Source organism: Monodon monoceros, unplaced genomic scaffold (assembly GCF_005190385.1).
Source record: "Monodon monoceros isolate NGI ecotype Baffin Bay Population unplaced genomic scaffold, NGI_Narwhal_1 Super_Scaffold_5, whole genome shotgun sequence".
Lineage (NCBI taxonomy): Eukaryota > Metazoa > Chordata > Mammalia > Artiodactyla > Monodontidae > Monodon > Monodon monoceros.
In genome coordinates, this window is record NW_021703782.1 from 10403820 (window position 1) to 10421630 (window position 17811).

The 17811-nt window shown below is 46.2% G+C and overlaps 1 protein-coding gene across 1 annotated transcript in view; it reads left to right on the forward strand.

Moving 5' to 3' along the window:
* SCARA5 (scavenger receptor class A member 5) overlaps nucleotides 1-17811 on the forward strand; it is a 117202-nt gene that overhangs the window by 17508 nt on the left and 81883 nt on the right. Inside the window, exon 3 of the mRNA XM_029203414.1 lies at nucleotides 6653-6781. Coding sequence (XP_029059247.1) covers nucleotides 6653-6781 — 129 coding nt within the window. The remainder of the gene's footprint in view (nucleotides 1-6652; nucleotides 6782-17811) is intronic.

The window sequence follows — 17811 nt, forward strand, 5'->3', positions numbered from 1 at the left end:
TTTTTGGCTGCGTTGGGTTTTTGTTGCTGTGCGCGGGCTTTCTCTAGTTGTGGCGAGCGGGGGCTGCTCTTGGTTAAGGTGCATGGCTTCTCACTGAGGTGGTTTCTCTTGTTGCGGAGCATGGGCTCTAGGTGCGCGGGCTTCAGTAGTTGTGGCATGTGGACTCAGTAGTTGTGGCGCCCGGGCTTAGTTGCTCCGCGGCATGTGGGATCTTCCCGGACCAGGGCTCGAACCCATGTCCCCTGCATTGGCAGGCAGATTCTTAACCCCTTCGCCACCAGGGAAGCCCCACATATCTTTGTTCTTGCAAAGAACCTTGTTGCAGTTCTGCTGTGTGCTGGTTGATGGGTAGGGAAATGGGTGAGTCTCAGAGGACCTTTAGACAAGCAGGGCAGGGAGAGACAGAAATCGACAATTGTGAATAATGAGGTTAGTATCAGAGATGAGGGCAAGGTTCTGACGTGGTTATTTCAATGGCACTTAATCCTTAACATTTTACCTTCTAGATTATTCTTAATCTTGACCATCTAAAAAGATTGGTTTTGCTTCTCTATAAGTGAATTCTTCTATGGAGAGCATCAACTTTTTCTCCACAACTTGCATTGAACTGTGATTTAATTACTTTTACTAAAGTCAGTGATTCTCAGAATGTGACTATATACGACAGTGGTATTCAAGGTGACATATGGGTGTGAATTTGTTATTTTAATAGTTAGATATTTATTTTAAAGGAATAAGTACCATTTATTTATTCCATTAATAATAATGGAATAGGAAGATACTAATTTTCCACTTATGAGGATGATATAAAATTTCCTTCTTATATAAATTTAAGTTAAAAAAAAAAGTGGAGTGAGAAAGAAAATAATAGCCCAGGGGTACTCAGCTACAGGAAAGTTGTGAAGCTACATGTAGATGGGTGTTTAGCGGTGGGGAAACCACCCATCGGGCTGCTTCTAGCCATTCATCACCAAGCACGGTTCCACACAACATCTCCCAGCCTGGCCTTCGGAACCCAGTCTGCAAGCCTGTATTTTTTTAGTTCCTATTTGCCCTTTTAGAGTCACTGTCTTCTCCAAGCCTCTTGAGCCTCCTTCTCTTGGCTTCCTGATCGTCTGAGATGTCACCCGCCTTTCTGGAGGCCACTGCAAGATGAAAACCCTTTCTCTTGATTCTCCCAGATCTTGGAAGAGTTTTTGTTTTGTTTTTTTGGTACCATTCTCTCCCTCGATCTGGTTTTGTGTGTGAGCATGTCTGCAAGCAACGACTATGTTTAATAACTAACAGCTTGGCCTGGTAATTTCCTCAAAACAGTTCTCACACGGAGGAAGAAAGTGTTCTTCTTCAAGTCACAGTTTTCAAATTTCTAATAGCTATAAATCAGACGCTAAAGCTGGAGAGAAAGATAACGGATTTCAGCCCATCTACAAAAGCCTGTCCTTCAAAGCCCTGCTGAGTTGCTGCCTCTTCAAGGCAGACCCTGAGATGACCTGCAACACAGAAGGACTCACTGCCTCTGCAGTGCCATGCTTTGTTTGTGCCATATCGCCCCTCTACACCTGCTTCATTCACACTTGTGTGATAGTTATCAGTTTATATGTCTTCTTCCCCTCGGGTGTGAGCATCTGAAAGGCAGTGATTGTATCTTCATCTCTCATTCAACAGATATTTTCTGAGTGCCTGCTGTGTGCCAGGCACTGGTTTAGGAACTGGAAAGTTGGACGTGAATGACACTGACAAAATCTCTCCCTCACACAGCTTGTTATCTTTGTATTTCCCAATGTCTACCATAGTGTATTAGTTATCTACTGCTGCGTAACAAATGACCCCAAACCTTAGCAGCTTAAAACAACAAAATTTGTTATCTCACTCTGTTTCTGAGGAAGCCATGGGTGTGCGAGGAAATCCAAGATTTTGTTTATTTTTTCAGATCCAAAATTCTGCTCAGAAAATATGTGTATACATATAGTCCAATCTGGCAGAAATCTGGGAGCAGCTTAGATGGGTTGTTCTGGCTCAGGGTCTCTCATGAGACTGCTGTCAAGATCTCAGCCAGGGTGTAGTCATCTGAAGGCTTGATTTGGCTGGAGGACCTGCTTCCAGGCTCACTCACGTGGCTGTTGGCTGAAGGCCTCTGTTCCTTACCGTGTAGATTCTCCATAGTGTATTCATGACATAGTGGCTGGCTTCCCCCCATATGAATATTTCAAGAAAGAGAAAGAGTAAGCAAGAAGGAAGCTGCAGTGTCTTTTGTCTCATCTCAGAAGTGACCCACCATCACTTCTGCCATATTCTACTGGTCACACAAGCCAATCCTGGTACAATGCAGAAGGAGACTATACAAGGGGATGGGATAATCTGGGGCCATCTTGAAGGCTGGCTACCACAGTAGGGCTACCACAGTAGGACAGTGGGTGTTCAATAAAATCTGTTAGAGTTTTTACCCCAACAATCCATAAGTTAAAACCTTTACTGAGACTTCCCTGGTGGTCCAGTGGTTAAGAATCTGCCCTCCACTGCAGGGGACGTGGGTTCGATCCCTGGTTGGGGAACTAAGATCCCACATGCCTCGGGGCAACTGAGCCCGTGCGCTCTAGAGCCCATGCCACAACTAGAGAGGAGCCTGAGTGCTGCAACAAAGATCCCTCAACTAAGACACAGTGTAGCCAAATAAATAAATAAATATTTTTAAAAAAAACCTTTACTTTTTTTAAATAGACTAACTTTTAGAGCAGTTTTAGGTTTACAACAAAATTAAGTGGAAATTACAGAGAGTTTCCATGTACCCCCTGCCCCACACGTGCACAGCTTCCCTTATAATCAACATCCCCCGCCAGGGAGGTGCATTTGTTACAACTGATGAACCTACACTGACACGTCATTATCGTGCAAAGTCCATAGTTTACGTTAGGGTTCACTCTTGGTGCTGAGCATTGTACGGGCTTAGACAAATGTATAATGACATGTATCCATCATTACAGTATCATACAGAGGAGTTTTACTGCCCTGAAAGTCCTCCGTGCTCCACCTGTTCATCCCTCCCCACTCCCAACCCCTGGCAACCACTGATCTTATTACTGTCCCCATAGTTTTGCCTTTTCCAGAATGTCATAAATCTGGAATCATACAGTAAGTAGCTTTTTCAGATTGGTGTCCTTTACTTGCTAATCGGCACTTAAGCTTCCTCCGCGTCTTTTCATGGCTTGATGGCTCATTTCTTTTACTTTTTTAAAAAAATAAACGAGCATACGGTTTTTACTGATTGCATTGTTTTGGAGTGTTTTCAGCCCTCCACCAAGCTTAAATAATTTGAATGATCTACTCAGCTAACATGCTGCTGCTATGTTATATTAAAAAGTCAATAAACGTGTTTGGGGCAGATTTAGCAACTTGTCTTTCCCCTAAATTGTCTTCTTTCCCTCACAATCATATTCTCTAGCCATCTTGCCAGAAACATTCAATGAAGTTCCGCTTGTGGAACGGAAGATCACTGAATGTTTCTGCAAAATCTCTATTTGAAACCCTTTTTATGTTCTATCTAGAATGGATTTTGTGTAATGCGCAAGGTAATTGAGTCTTGCTAAGGGGACTGAGCTCTCTCAGAGGAAGGTCTATGTTGTGTGTGTAAGTTGATGAAGGGACATGTCACCAGGGGTGCTTGCTATTAGACAGAAGCCTCAGGTAGAGGAGAAGGGAACTACTCTTTTTTGATGGGGAAAAAATAGAACTATATCATTGCAGTTCGCCCCACTCTTACAATGAGCTGGCAATACACGTGCAAGCAACAGGGCAAAATGCACGTTAGCAGTCTTCTTGGCTGTGTGATTTTCCTCCCCCATTCTGCCAAATATTGAAAGTTAGCACAGACTTGACAATAAAGGGATGATGTTCTAATTAGTGGGAGTAAAGGAAAAGTAGCCCTTGCTCTTGTGACTGATTGTTTTAGGAAAATGTTTTCATTCCTAGAGGAAGGAAGCAGTCCTGATTGCTTTGTTTTCCTCCCCAAGCTGAAAAATTTCAAACTGAATGACAATTAGCACTAATCTAGCACTTTATAAATCGTTCAGTAGCCTTACTAGTCAACCCGTGAATGTGTGTTGTTTGCACTTAATCCTTTCCTGTATTAATGTTCAGCTTACTAAACAGACTGCCTCGAGCTCAGGCAAAGTGTTAATATAAAGTCTTGTGTCTCAATAAAAAAGTTATGTGCAAAAAATTATATCAACATATTTTTGAGAGAACGATTTCTTTTTGTAATGAACAAGAAATACAACATTGCAGTGAAACTGGAACAGTTAACAGCATATGGTTGAACTTAATTAAACCTTCAAGGGAAATAAGAAGAGGGTCAAACAAAGGCAACAAATGAAGAAGCCCAAGATGGACTGGGGATAAACACAAGGACAATAGCATTTCAACCTGGGTGTCTTCTGACCCCTCCCAGTAGCTAGGCTGCCATTATTCTCATCATTATGTCAAGAAAAGCAGGGATGAGGAGAGCTGGAACAACCACCGCAATAAAGATACTAATATTTGTATAATACACTATGCTATGCCTACCGCTTTGACTCTCAAGGGAAAAAAACTGTTCTCTAAGAGTTGCAACCCGCCAGCCAGCGGCTCTCATGAGGGAAAAAAAAAAAAAAAAAAGGCAAAATGCTACAAGAAGCTTGCGTATTTAGGAGCAAAACAGGTTACAGATCCTACTGTGTGGAAAGAGATAGAAAATTCTGAAAAAGAAGATTTAGGGTGAGTTGGAAAGATGTGCAGGTCTTTGTGGAAAATCAGGTTAAGTCTAGAAAATTTGCTAACATTTAAGTGTTGATGAGGACGGTAACTGAATTCGTATTTCTCGACAACTTGTTCCAAATCGTACCCGATGTTTTACGGAAATATTATGTAATAGTCCTACTTAGCTGTTTTAACAACAGCATTTTCAATAAAATGGAGTAAATGCGTGGGAAAATGTTCCTCACTGAACAATACCTCTGGAGAGCCAGGGCACCAGCGTGGTCACCGCCACTTCCCTTGTGGTCACCAAACCTCCTGAAGGCCGTGCAGGTGGCAGTGTTACCTGAGAGGTGATAAGGAGCCCCCGAAGCACCTCAAAGGTTTTCTGGCTCTCAATTATTTCACCATCTGCTGTCAGCCTTTTCCGGTCCCCACTCATGCCTCTATGCGCAATGTTCTCCAGTTGGCAATACTCTCCCTTGCAGGGGGTGGAGAATGTGCATAATAGGGACGTGTGTACTTTGAAAAAAAAAATGCCCTCCATAGATTCTTTTTAGAAAAATTAATCAATTAATTAATTTTTTGGCTGTGTTGGGTCTTCATTGCTGTGTGTGGGCTTTCTCTAGTTGCGGCGAGCGGAGGTTACTCTTTGTTGAGGCGCGCGGCCTTCTCATTGCGGTGGCTTCTCTTGCTGTGGAGCATGGACTGTAGGCTCATGCAGGCTCAGTAGTTGTGGCGCACGGGCTTCGTTGCTCCGCGGCATGGGGGATCTTCCCGGACCAGGGCTTGAACCCGTCTCCCCTGCATTGGCAGGCGGATTCTTAACCACTGTGCCACCAGAGAAGTCCCCTCTCCATAGATTCTTACCTGCCGTGCTGGGGGTCAGGGTGGGACGGCATCCCTTCCTCTCCATTGTCAGCTGACAGAGCAGGTGGAGGTTAGTAAGCTTGCTGGCCTCTGCACCGGCCATCTGAAGGCTGCCTCGAAGGAGAAGTCCAGTGGAAAGAGGACAGAGGGTCAGGGCACCTGGGTCCTCACCCAGGGTTTGTCACTAACATTTGCTGTCCTTCATCTGTAAACAGAAGGGGTTGTACTAGACAATCCGTAAGTTCCATTAGAACTCTGATATTTTGCTGTTCCATTTTGGCCAGAACCTGGTGAGCCTTGTGTAGTTTCACAGGATGAAGTTAGGTACTATGTTTTCCTGTAAATCTTAACCCGAGGTTGTAAACTGGTGGTTGGATCCGGCATGTAAATGTGTTTTGTTTTGTTTACGCTCCCTAGTGGTTTTTTTGTTTTTTTGTTTCTTTTCTCTAATTAGTTGTCAACACTTAAAAAAAGGGAGATTTCTCCAAATCACTTCTGACTTGTCTTGAAGCCAGAAGTGGTTTGGAGAAGTGATTTTTGGATCTGCCAACGCCCAGCCCTTCTTCCTGCATGGCAACCTCTTCCAGACTGGGCATGCACTGTTGGGTTCCCCAGGCCCACCTGGCCCACATCCCTTCCAGGCCACTGTTAGAAGCTGGAGTTTGCAACCTCTTTCTAAAATTCTCTCCATCTTCTCCTGATCACATGGAACAATAACACTTTATAAAGGACACATATGCCAGCCTATCTGAGCTTTCTCTGTGGCTTGGACTGGCTCTAGGAGGTGGGTTTGCGTGGCCTCTTGAGCTGTGGGCATGCCTGTCTGGCTAGTTCATGAGCACAGAGGATGGGAGGAGAGATAGAAGCCGAAAAGCTTCTCACGATTCAGAAAAGCTTCCCACTATTCCAGCTGCATTACAGATGTGCAGAAGTTGTGTGAGAGGTTCCATGTGAACATCTGCATGCATCAGGGAGAGATGAGACCAAAAGAGAAAAAGGGCTTTGGGGATTTTCAAATGTCTTTTTTCCTCTTCCTCTTACCCTTATTGTGTAGGTCCGTGCCACAAGGGACGGGCGGGTGGCTGCTGCACCCAGCTGGGCTCCCTGTCGGCCCTGAAGCACGCAGTCCTTGGGCTCTACCTGCTGGTCTTCCTGATTCTCGTGGGCATCTTCATCTTAGCAGGTAAGAGCATCCTTTCCCATCCTGGCCTTTAAGGAGGTGAAAAAGAAGTGAAAGCAGATGGGAAAACTGGGGAGCTGGAGCTCTTCTTCCCCACAGTCAGGAACTCAAACACTGCTTTTCTCACCATGGAAACCACAAAGGAGGAAGCTGGCTGGTCTTTCCAACCAGGCATGAGTCTGAGCATCATTGCCTGCTCTGTGTGGGGTGAGGAGCTGGCAGGGGCTATATGAGCACGGGAAATCTCTTGAGTAGAGACCTAGCTGCTCCAGGTGGCTTCTGCCTTGTCCTGCCTCCTAGTATGATGCTGTGCATTACACTGGGCCTCCCTAGAGCTCTGCACTATGGTTCATACTGAGCAGGCTGGGCCCCCTGTCCTGGGATGTGATGAAAATAGTTATGAGACACTTTGTTGCTGAGGCTAATCAGGGTCATGGTAAACCTGCTGCCCCTTTGTGATTACTGGGGGTGGGATGAGTTTGCCCCAGGTCAGCCGGGCTCTTCTCCCCAGTTTCTGTCTGTAGAACAGGCTAGTGACAGGCTGGACTTTGGACCGTGTCCTCTAGCTCAGAAGCAGAGCTCATGGACCCAGGAAGGGATCAGATGGAAGATCCCATGCTTTGATCAGCCCAGCTCACACACAGGTCAGACCACCGTGATGGAGATGGTGGAGCAGATAGGGCAGAGACCGTGGTGGTCTCTCCTGACTCCCACCCAGAGGGAGAGAGGCTCAGTTCCCACCTACCTTGATGGAGGTATATAAGGCTTGACAAAGTGAGGCCAAGGGATGCTAGGATTGGAGACACTGCTAAATAAGACCCAGGGGCTCCCCTCCTGGAGCTTCCAGTCTAGGGGAGGAGGTGGGAACACAGAGGTAGAGCCTTGTCTCAAGGCAGAATGCGACAGGGACTATGATGGGGCCTTTGATGTTGACACACAAGTGCTGTGGTGACCCAGAGGAGATGCACACAGAGCAAGTGTGGGTGTTGCATGGAGGGGCCGGGGTGGGTACGGGGAATGTAGTCAGAGAAAGGCTGCTGGCCAGACAGAGCTGACTTGGAGTGTAGAGGGTGGGGTCCTTGACTTAACTCTTAATTCCTGCCCTTAACTCTAGTAATATGGAGGCTAAGCCCTTGCAAATGACCCCTCACTAGAAATCCCTGGTCTCGTGTCACTTTCTGTCAAGTGAGACTAGTCACTTGGGCCCGGTGATGGGATATTCAATGTTGCCTTTGCCCTCAGATTCCCACAATTGGGGCAAAGGGCATCACTAGGGGTGGTGTCTGTCCCATCAACCATTGACCTGGGTTGGGGGGCAGCCAGCAGCAACAATGAGAGAAACTAATGATTCGCCCAAGGGATGATGTCCAGCCAGAGGATTTTTTGAACATGTTCTTGGGCTGCTCAGTGAGAGATTGGGATCTGGGTTTTGTGGGCTTGGCAGCCACGACCATAACAAATTTACAAAATTTTTGGAAAGTGTTTCGGCCCGGCAGGAAAGCTGGGCTATGGTATTATAACTACTCTGCTGAACAAGAATTTTTAGGTGACAGAAGAGGGTCTCAAGGAGAGAGCCAGGCTGGTGGGGACCCTGGAGCAGGTCTCTGGAGGCCTGGAAGGGCATCATCTCTTGGGTTTCAGGGGAATGAAAGTTCTCTTCTGGGGTCTGAAGGGCTGCCATGTGGAAAAGGACGGACATATTCTGTGTGGTCTCAGAGGGTAGAACTAAGTGAATGGGTGGATTTTGTAAAGAGACAAATTCCCATTCAAAATAGAGGAGACTTTCTAACAAGAAGTGGTACCCAGCACAATGCAGAGAGGCTTTTCTCCAGGCTTGGAGGTCGAATGGGATTTATGATGATGTTCTGGAAGTTTCAGAAAGGAGGGTGGAGCATGGTTTCCTAATCTAATGGAAACATTGCCTTGCTTCTTGTTATTCCATGTGGAAATCTGGGGAGGATTTTGATCATCATAATTACCTTTGAACCTGAAGTTTATGAGTACCAGATTGCCTGTGTGGAATGAAAATTTGGGGTGGATTGAAACTGATCTGATGAAACAGAGCATCAGACTTTATCTCTTGGCTCTGTGGCCTGGCCACTGTCACCTTCCCAGTTTCTTGTCCGGAAAATCATGTTGGCCTCTGGGAGAGGTTTGAGGAGGGTAGCCAATGAAAAACTATCGTCACCAGCTACCCCTTCCCTAGGGAGGGGACTTAGGAATGTGGTGGATGAGTCCAGGGTTCTTCAAAGAAGCCCTGCCTGACGTTGGGTAGGACGTTTCTTCAGATTACCCTGATTGAAGACCTCCAGGGATGCTCCTTTTCCAAAACACCAAGATGGTGGGAAGATACATGGTTCAGTGTAAACCAGAGCTAGCCTGGCCTTTTCTTAGGTGTCCTGCTGTGGCTGCTTCCTCATTTGGGGCAGAACTTGCTCTGCAGTGCCCTACTGAGGTCACCTTTCATAGGAGGTACTATGGTCTGAATTGTGTCCCCTCCAAAATTTATATATGAAACCCTAGCCCACAGTGTGATGGTATTTGGCGGTGGGGCCCTAGGGAGCTAATTAGGTCATGAGGGTGGGGCCCTTATGATGGGGTTAGTGGCCACATAAGAAGAGGGGAGAGAGAGACACAGAGAGAGAGAGAGAGATCTCTGCCATGTGAGGACACTGGGAGTAGGGGCCATCTGAAGCCAGGAGGAGAGTCCTCACCAACAACCAAATCTGCCTGCACTTTGATCTTGGACTTCCCAGCCTCTACAACTGCGACAAATAAATTTCTGTTGTTTAAGCCACCCGGCCTATGATATTTGGAGGTGGGGCACTAGGGAGCTAATTAGGTCATGAGGGTGGGGCCTTGTTATAGCAGCCCTAGCTAAGACAAGAGGAGTTCTGTATGAACCACTCTTAGACTTCAAAACCTCCTTGTCGTCGACACAAAACTCATACATCTGACAACTGGATGACAAAATTAACCACTGCAACCAAGTGCCATGTCTGAATACCTGATTGGTAACATCTGATTGAAGTACAGATGCCTGCTCTTACTTCAATATTACCAAATTATAGTCTCACTGCATAAAAATATTACTCATAAAATTTCTCATGGGATTTCTCTTGATTCCATTCTCTATCCAAGTATTCAAAATAAAAGACAAATACTGTATCTGTGTTTATGCAGCATCTCAGCATCCCCTCTCAGGTTAATCCAGCCATTGCCCAAACTATGTACTCATTTGGGCTTTCTACCCGCCACCTAACTCTCCATTCCTGACCAGCATCCTCTTGGGAGCTTTCCTCTGATATTCCCACACCATCACTGGGTTCTATGCCCACAGTCTTCCATCATCTCCCAAGAAGGTGGCATCGGTCCATTCTTCCCAAATTCCTCTAAGCCTTTCTATGTCTTCAACCCATTTTACCTGGACTGATGGTTTCCTATTATGTTTTTGTTCTGTTCCAGCATTCATTTTGGGACAGTAAAGACTCTCAGGCTTAAGTTCATGAACAAGAGAATTGAGATTGAATGGTTATGTGGTCAGGAGGTCCTCCATCTAGTACTTTATGGAAGATGTCCCCTGTGATGGAGTTCAAGGGTTAGAGGAGGTTCAACCTTATCCATGACTATTGTGGGACATCACTGTGGTGACAAAGGGTGGTCATCAGGAACTACCTCTTCCTCCCCTTGCCTGTCATGGCTCCATTGAAGAGTTTGAACTCTCACTGTGACATGAAACAGCAGAAAGGGGACGTGTCAACATCTGGGGATCTAATTTGGTGGAAAGCTGGAGCATTACAGCAATCCAGACTATAGAGTTGGACCAGGGAGAGCTCCTGGTGAACTGAGGGCTCCTATCATGTCTTAATTTAATCCTTTCTTAATAGCAGTCAGCCTTTGCCATCAACATCCTCAATAAGTACTTAACTTGTGCATGAGTGCTTAGTGGGTTTAGGACAACAGAGCAAGCCCTGGTGTCTTAGTCTGTTCAGGGTGCTATGACAAACTACCACAGACTGGGTGGCTTAAACAACAAGTATTTATTTCTCACAATTCTGGAGGCTGGAAAGTCTGAGATCAAGGCACTGGCAGACTCCATGTCTGGTGAGAGCCCACTTCTGGTTCATAGATGGCTGTCATTTTGCTGTGTCCTCACATGGAAGAAAGTGCTAAGGATTTCTCAGGGGTCTCTTTTATAAAGGCACTAATCCCATCCTGAGGACCCCACCCTCATGACTTAATTATCTCCCCAAGGCCCCACCTCCTACTACCATCCCTTTGGGGGTTAGGATTTCAACATATGAATTTGGGAGGAACAAAAACATTCAGTCTATAGCTACGGAATAAAAGATGTAATTCCTGCTCTGGGAGGATTTAAAATCCTAACACACGTACACATTAGGACAGTGTGATGTAGCTAAGGCTCCGTGCCAAATTCTGCAAAGGAGAGCCTGATTCTCAAGAGCTGGAGGGGTTGGGGCAGCCTCAGCCTGGGAGAGCTGAACACCAAGTGACCCAAATGTTGTTTAAATTGAGCACCCCCCTTTTTAGATCACGTTGTTTCAAGGAGGTCTGTCGCCAACTTTGCAATCTGGGAACAGCATGCTCAGAGCCCACATCCCTTGATACGGCAGATTACTGATACTATCGTGCATCTTGGAATTTAGAGCGTGATGCCCTCAGCCTTTTCTGGGACACTCTGTCAGAAACAGCACATGCGATTTCATCCTGTGCTTATTGTGAGGGCGCCCTTGAGGACATTGTTTGTTCTGTTACATAACGTCGACTAAGAGGACCCGTGGAGAAAGTATTTTCTGTCTTAGTCTCAGAAGGAGAAACACTGTTCCTGAGGAATTAGTTTGTTTTCACCTGAAGGAGACTGTGGATCTGAAAGTCATTAAAATCACTTTTGGGGCGGCAGTTAATGCAAGCTGAGAGCGAGTTGTCATCCCTTTGTAAGATGTGTGGATTTGTAGGCAATTAAAATTGAAACCTGGAGACATCTCTGGTTCACCCACAGCAAGTGTATTGACCTCCAGGAAAATGTTTTTCTGCTAGTCTTATTCTTACCTTCATTTAGTGTCTCTAACTTGTTCTTCCTTTATCTTGTTCTCATCTACTGTTATTTTAGAATATTTTATGTATCCTCATAAACTGCCTTAATCCTTTTTGGAACAAGGAAGGGTATTATGCCCAGTTTTGTCTTTTAAAATTAATTCTGCCTACTCTATTCAATTCTGCAAGTACATGATTTTTAAAATATGTGAATGAATGAATGAACGAATGAGACAAGGTACCTTAGAGGGGATCTTAGTTGTGGAAAAAAGATGATGGTTTCAGTTTTAGCCAAATATCTAAATGACATGGTAATTATGGACTCACCATCAGGTACCCTTGGCTAATAGAAGAAGTAGGTGGGTAATTAATTATATTAAGACACACACATCATCGTATCTACTGTATTGGCATTACAGCATTTAGGGAGAATATTAGGATAGAGAGGGTCATGTAGTACCTTATGCTGGTTAACACCATGGACTCTGAAGCCAGCCTGTTTGAGTTTGAATTCCCCATTCTCTGATACCAGCTATGTGATGTTAACCAAGTGACATAAATTTTTCTTCATCTGAAAATGGGAGAAGTAATTGTACTTGCCTCTTTGGGTTCTTATGAGAGTTAAATAAGTTAATATATCTAAAGCGCTTAGAGAAGTGCCTGGCACACATTAAACATGATAAAAGTAGTAGCTATTATTGTTATTATAGTAGTAGTACTACGCCTACTATCAGTATTATGACTTTGGCTTTTTCTTGGTTTTCTTTGCAGTCAGTTAAGCTTGATAACATAAACTGAGAGTCAGAAAAACTTGGGTTTATAGTCCCTCTTCATCCATTAACACCCTGTAATCTTGGGAGAAATCACTTTGCTGTCTGAACCTTTGTACACTCATTTACAAAATGAGCAGGTTGGATGAGATCAGTGTTTCTCAAACTTTTTGACCATGACCTACATTAAGAAATACATTCTACATGACAACTATTTCACACATATATTCATAGTTGAAATAATCTTAAATGTGTGATGAATGCTGATGACTTTCTATTCTGTTCACTTAAGAAAAAATGGTCACAACTCACACATTTTTTTCATGATCCATGAATGGGGTACAAACTAAAGGCTGAAATACAATGGGCTAAATGATAGCTCTATTATTCTATGTGTCTTTCAAACATTCTAAGAGAGTAGTTATGTTCTCTTTGGCTTGTGGGTTTTGAGAGTAAATTTCTGGGTTCAAGTCCAGGCTGTGCCTCTGAATGTTTCTGTAATCTTGGGGCAAATCATTTAACCTCTCAAATCCTCAGTTTCCCCACCTATTGCATGTGATGACAATGGTACCTAGCCCCCTAGGGTTGTCGTGAGGATGAAATTAATCCATGCATGAAAACTCTTCGTGCCTGGCACATTCTGTCAGAATAGCAAAGGATTAGAAACCTCCTCATTCAGCCTGAGCACCCAGTGGTTTTGTGTATAAACAGAGGGAACTAGGCATGCTCGGTGCAGTGGGAGGGGATGTGCTCAGAGCCCACATGGTTCCAATAAATCGACAGGGGAAGCCTGGAGGCTCTGAGGGACCCTGCACTTGCTGTGGCAGCACAGGGAACAGGATGCCAAGAAACAGGACAGTGTTTCCAGCACTGCGGGCGAGCCAGCTCTGCGGTGCTACTCGGGAGCTGAGCCTTGGAAGGGGCCTCAGGGGACGCCTTGAACAACCTCCCTCCCAGGGCAGGAAGCTCCCTCCCGACTCCCCAGACAGAAGAGGTATTGTGCTCTTATGGAAGAACAGACACGAGTGACAGGGAACTCCTGCCTAATCACCCCTGACTGTCCCACACATGCTGTTTCTAGTTTCTCTGGCAGGAACAGCTCACAACAAGGCTGTCTCCTCATCCCAGAGAGCTGAAAATACCAGGCTCAGCAACAGTCGCTTGGGAGACCTGGTTTGGGGGCCTCTGTGAGATGCCCTGATCTTGCCACATTATACTGAAGTCATCAGTTTATGTGCCTGCTCCCCTCCTAGTCCAAAAGAAAGCTGTTCACAATAAAGCACCATGTCTTGTTCATCTCTGTATTCCCAGTGCCTAACGGGATGTCCTACACATAGTAGATGCTCATTTAATGTGTGGCCTAAACTGAACACCTCAACATAATGGACATCCTCCCAGCCCCTCCCAACGAACTCCAGGTTTTAGTGGTAAACAGAATAGACACAGGACGGCTGGTGTGGCCTGGCCAGGACGGGGTTTGCTGGGCTGTGACCAACTTTGGTCTGTTTCGTTTTTTGTTTTTGTTTTGGCCGCACCATGCCGCATGCGGGATCTTATTTCCCCAACCAGGGATCGAACCCGTGCCCCCTGCAGTGGAAGCTCGGAGTCCTAACCACTGGACCACCAGGGAATTCCCAGACGAACTTTGATCTGGACATTCCAGATCAAATTTAGGCTGATGTAGCCTAAATTTTCATGAGCCTTCCCACCAGTGACTCATAGTAACACGTGATACCACGTCAAAATGATGGAATACTAGGCGGCCATTAATAATCATGTCCACTGCCCACCCACCCCAAGCCCAGATTTCTCTCAAAAGAAACACTGCCTCGCGAGGGCTCCTCTGTCCCACAACAGTACAACTGGCTTTTGGTTGATTTTGTCTTTGCCTTCACCTAAATGATCTTGTCAGTGATCCCAATTCCATGTCATCACACAGGTTTCTGCCAAGTATTGCAGCCTGTTGGACGAGTTTGAATCCAGACTCGGACATCTGTCACTTAACTTTTCCTCTCAGTCTTGTGTCATGAGTCGTGTCTGAGCCAGCATCCCAACCCGATCCCCATCCCACAGCCGGCCGCCACGTGGACGGTTCCCAGGAGGACACGACCAAAGGCACACCAGCTTAGGCACGTGCTCTACCGTCCTGTGAGGCGAGGTGGGGACACCTCACAGACCCCCACCAGCCTTCTTCCTTAAACCTAGACCAACCCCACCTAAGAAACCACCTTTCTCCTGCAACCCACCTTGGCTGTGTGGGCCTTGCCATCAGAGCTCCCCCAGAAGTACCCCCAGCCTCACCTTAGCTCCAGGGCAGAGGGAGGAAAAGGAAGAAGGAAGTTTGACATCCTGACTTCTCCACAAAATATTCCACTGCCCTGCATGGGAGACATTTCACATCTCTCTGACTTTGATGGAGGCTTCCAACCACCCCTGAAATGAGAAAAGTGGGCATGGGGGAAGGTCACCTGCAAACTTGACAATATGCTCTCTGGGTCTTCAATCAAATTGTTACAATAATTAGATAGGACAGGACAGAGGACCTACTCAGCTACATCCCCTAGAATCCTTCCTCTTGACAAAGTGCCAAATCCAGCCACTGCCTGTTTTTGTCAATAAAGTTTTATTGGCACACAGCCATGCCTGTTCATTTGTGTATTGTCTACGGCTGCTTTCTTACTACAAGGGCAGAGCTGAGTTGTTATAACAGAGACCAGATGGCCTACAGAGCCTAAAATAGTTACTCCCTGGCCCTTTACAGAAGAAGTTTGCCGACCTCCCGCTCCAGGCTTGTACTGACCACTAATTAACCCTTTAATCTTTCTCCTCTGTGTTGTGCTTCACAGTTTTCAAAGAATTTTCACATACATGATGTCATCGAATCCTTCTAACAATCGAAGGACTCCAGAAAAGAGTTCACAGTATGTGGATGAGGAAACAGGCTCGGGGGAGTTGCCTGTGCCTGCCTGTGGTCCCGCAGTGGGGCAGTGGGAACCTGGACAGGACCATGGGAATGTGTGAATTTGGGACTTCTCTTACCCCAGACTCCAGTTGGAGGTACTATCTACCCCTCACTGTCCAAGTGCACAGGAGCTAGAGTCGGACTGCCAGGGTACAGGTCTTGGCTTTGCCACGTACTGTGTGACCTTGGGCAAGTTATTCAAGCTTCCTGAGTCTTAGTGTTCCTGTCTGTAAAGTGGAAGTGATAACACTCTCCACTTCAAAGTGTTGCGGTGAAGATTACATTAATCCATCCGTGTAAACTGCCTACAGTAGTCCATGGCATGTAGTTAAGTATCATCAGTGTCGTTAGGTGACTGTAATCGAGAATAACTCCCGTCAACTGGGGAATTCCCTGGCGGTCCAGTGGTTAGGACTCCGTGCTCTCACTGCTGAGGGCCTGGGTTCGATCCCTGGTCAGGGAAGTAAGATCCCACAAGCCGTGCAGCACGGCCAAACAAAACGAAGCAAAACAAACAAACAAAAAATAACTCCCATCAGCCGTACCACAATCCAGCCCTCATTCGTCCATATCTGTACAGAAAATAGCAAGAGAGCCTTGTCAAGTGCTTTGATTTCTCTCGCAGAAGCCAGGATTGGAATAAATTTTAGAGGCACTGTGAACACAGCACCCAGGTCTTGCTAAGAAAAGAGCTTTCTTATTTAAGCGAAAAGAAGATGGAATGGGCTTGAGTTGGGCTCTTGCTTCCTTCTGCAGCTTTCAACTCCCTCTTCATGGCTCAGCCTTTGCACCTGTGAAACCTGCCTTTCCTTCTGCTTTCTGGTTCTATCTTCTGCTCTATGTGCCCTTAGCTGTCAGGGCACACAGAGATCTCATCACTAACTGATGGCTCTGAGTGTGGCCTGGGATTGAAGCTGAGCCACCAACAAGCTCTCATTCTTTGCTCTTTTGGAGAGAAGGAGTTATAAACTTGGAATTTCTGCAACGATCCTAGGCATTTTGCCTCGTCTGCCCCCGCCCAGGGGCTTGGAGCCCTCTCGCATCAAATCCCAAACAACAAACGCTTGTTGAGTGCCAACAACGTGCCTGGCAGTGTGTTAGACACAGCGAGATACAAAGAGGAATGAAGAGAGGCCCCTGCCATAAAGATCATAGCAATGGGAAGAGCAGATATGCAAAGATAAACTATAAACACAGTATAGAGCAAAGAAACAGAAGTTTTGGAACGAGGCAAACCTGAGTTCAAATGTCAGCTTGATCATTTATGAACTGTGATCTGGGGAAATTATTTAACCCTCATTAAAAAAAACATTAAATTGGGGATAATAATGATCACTTATCAGTATTATGAGGATTCAGTGAGATAACGCATAAAATGCCTTGCACAATGCCTGGTTTATACCAGGGGGTCCATGCCATCCATCCTTAAGAAGTCCCTCAGAGTTGGGAAACTGAGTGTTTTGGCCTCAGCTGCCCTTCCACCTGAGCAGGCCAGCATGGGCTGATGACTGCAGGCATCCCTGGGCTCCTGCCCTTTTCTGTGCTCCTTTGTGGGAGCCCCACGTTCCCCAAGATCCTTTTCAGAGCAAACCAAGGGATGCGGGGAACTGGGGCAGGGGGTGGGGTGTGCCTCCTTGGTGTATTCCCGGCTCATCCTGCTGGGGTGGTCTCATTCCACAGTCTCCCCTCCTCGGGAAATCCCAGAAGACAGGCAGGTCCAGGCTCTGCTCCAGCTCAGGGCACATGGGTGGCCTCTCCCAATGGTCCCTCGCCGCACTCCTGTCTGATGAGAGCATCGCTCTGGGCTCAGCTGTCATCTAGGGGGGCTACCCAGAGGCAGCCCTCCTTTTCACAAGATCCCCATCTCTATGTGGGGTCTTTGGAACCTCCACCCCAACTTAGTACCTGCGTGAACATGAGGGAGGGCAGTGAAGTTGTCTGAAGTGGCTTCTAGGAGGCGATGGTGCCAGTTCCGAGGGTGGAGAAGCTGGGGAATCATCTGGAGCCCTAGCTGTGCTGAGTCACTCTGGGAGGGAGTCCTTCTGCAAAGCTCTTTGTTTCTCCTTCTTGCTGTTGTCAACGACGACTGGGTCTGGCCAGTTGTCCTCTGTGTAACATTTTAGCATATTATCTGCCGAGGTTTTGGAAAAAAACCGCATCTTTCTGGGAGGAGTTGAGGAAAGGTGTCTCTGATTTACAAATTAACACCTGTCCCCTGACCATTAGTGGCCCTCCAGCCTGAATAA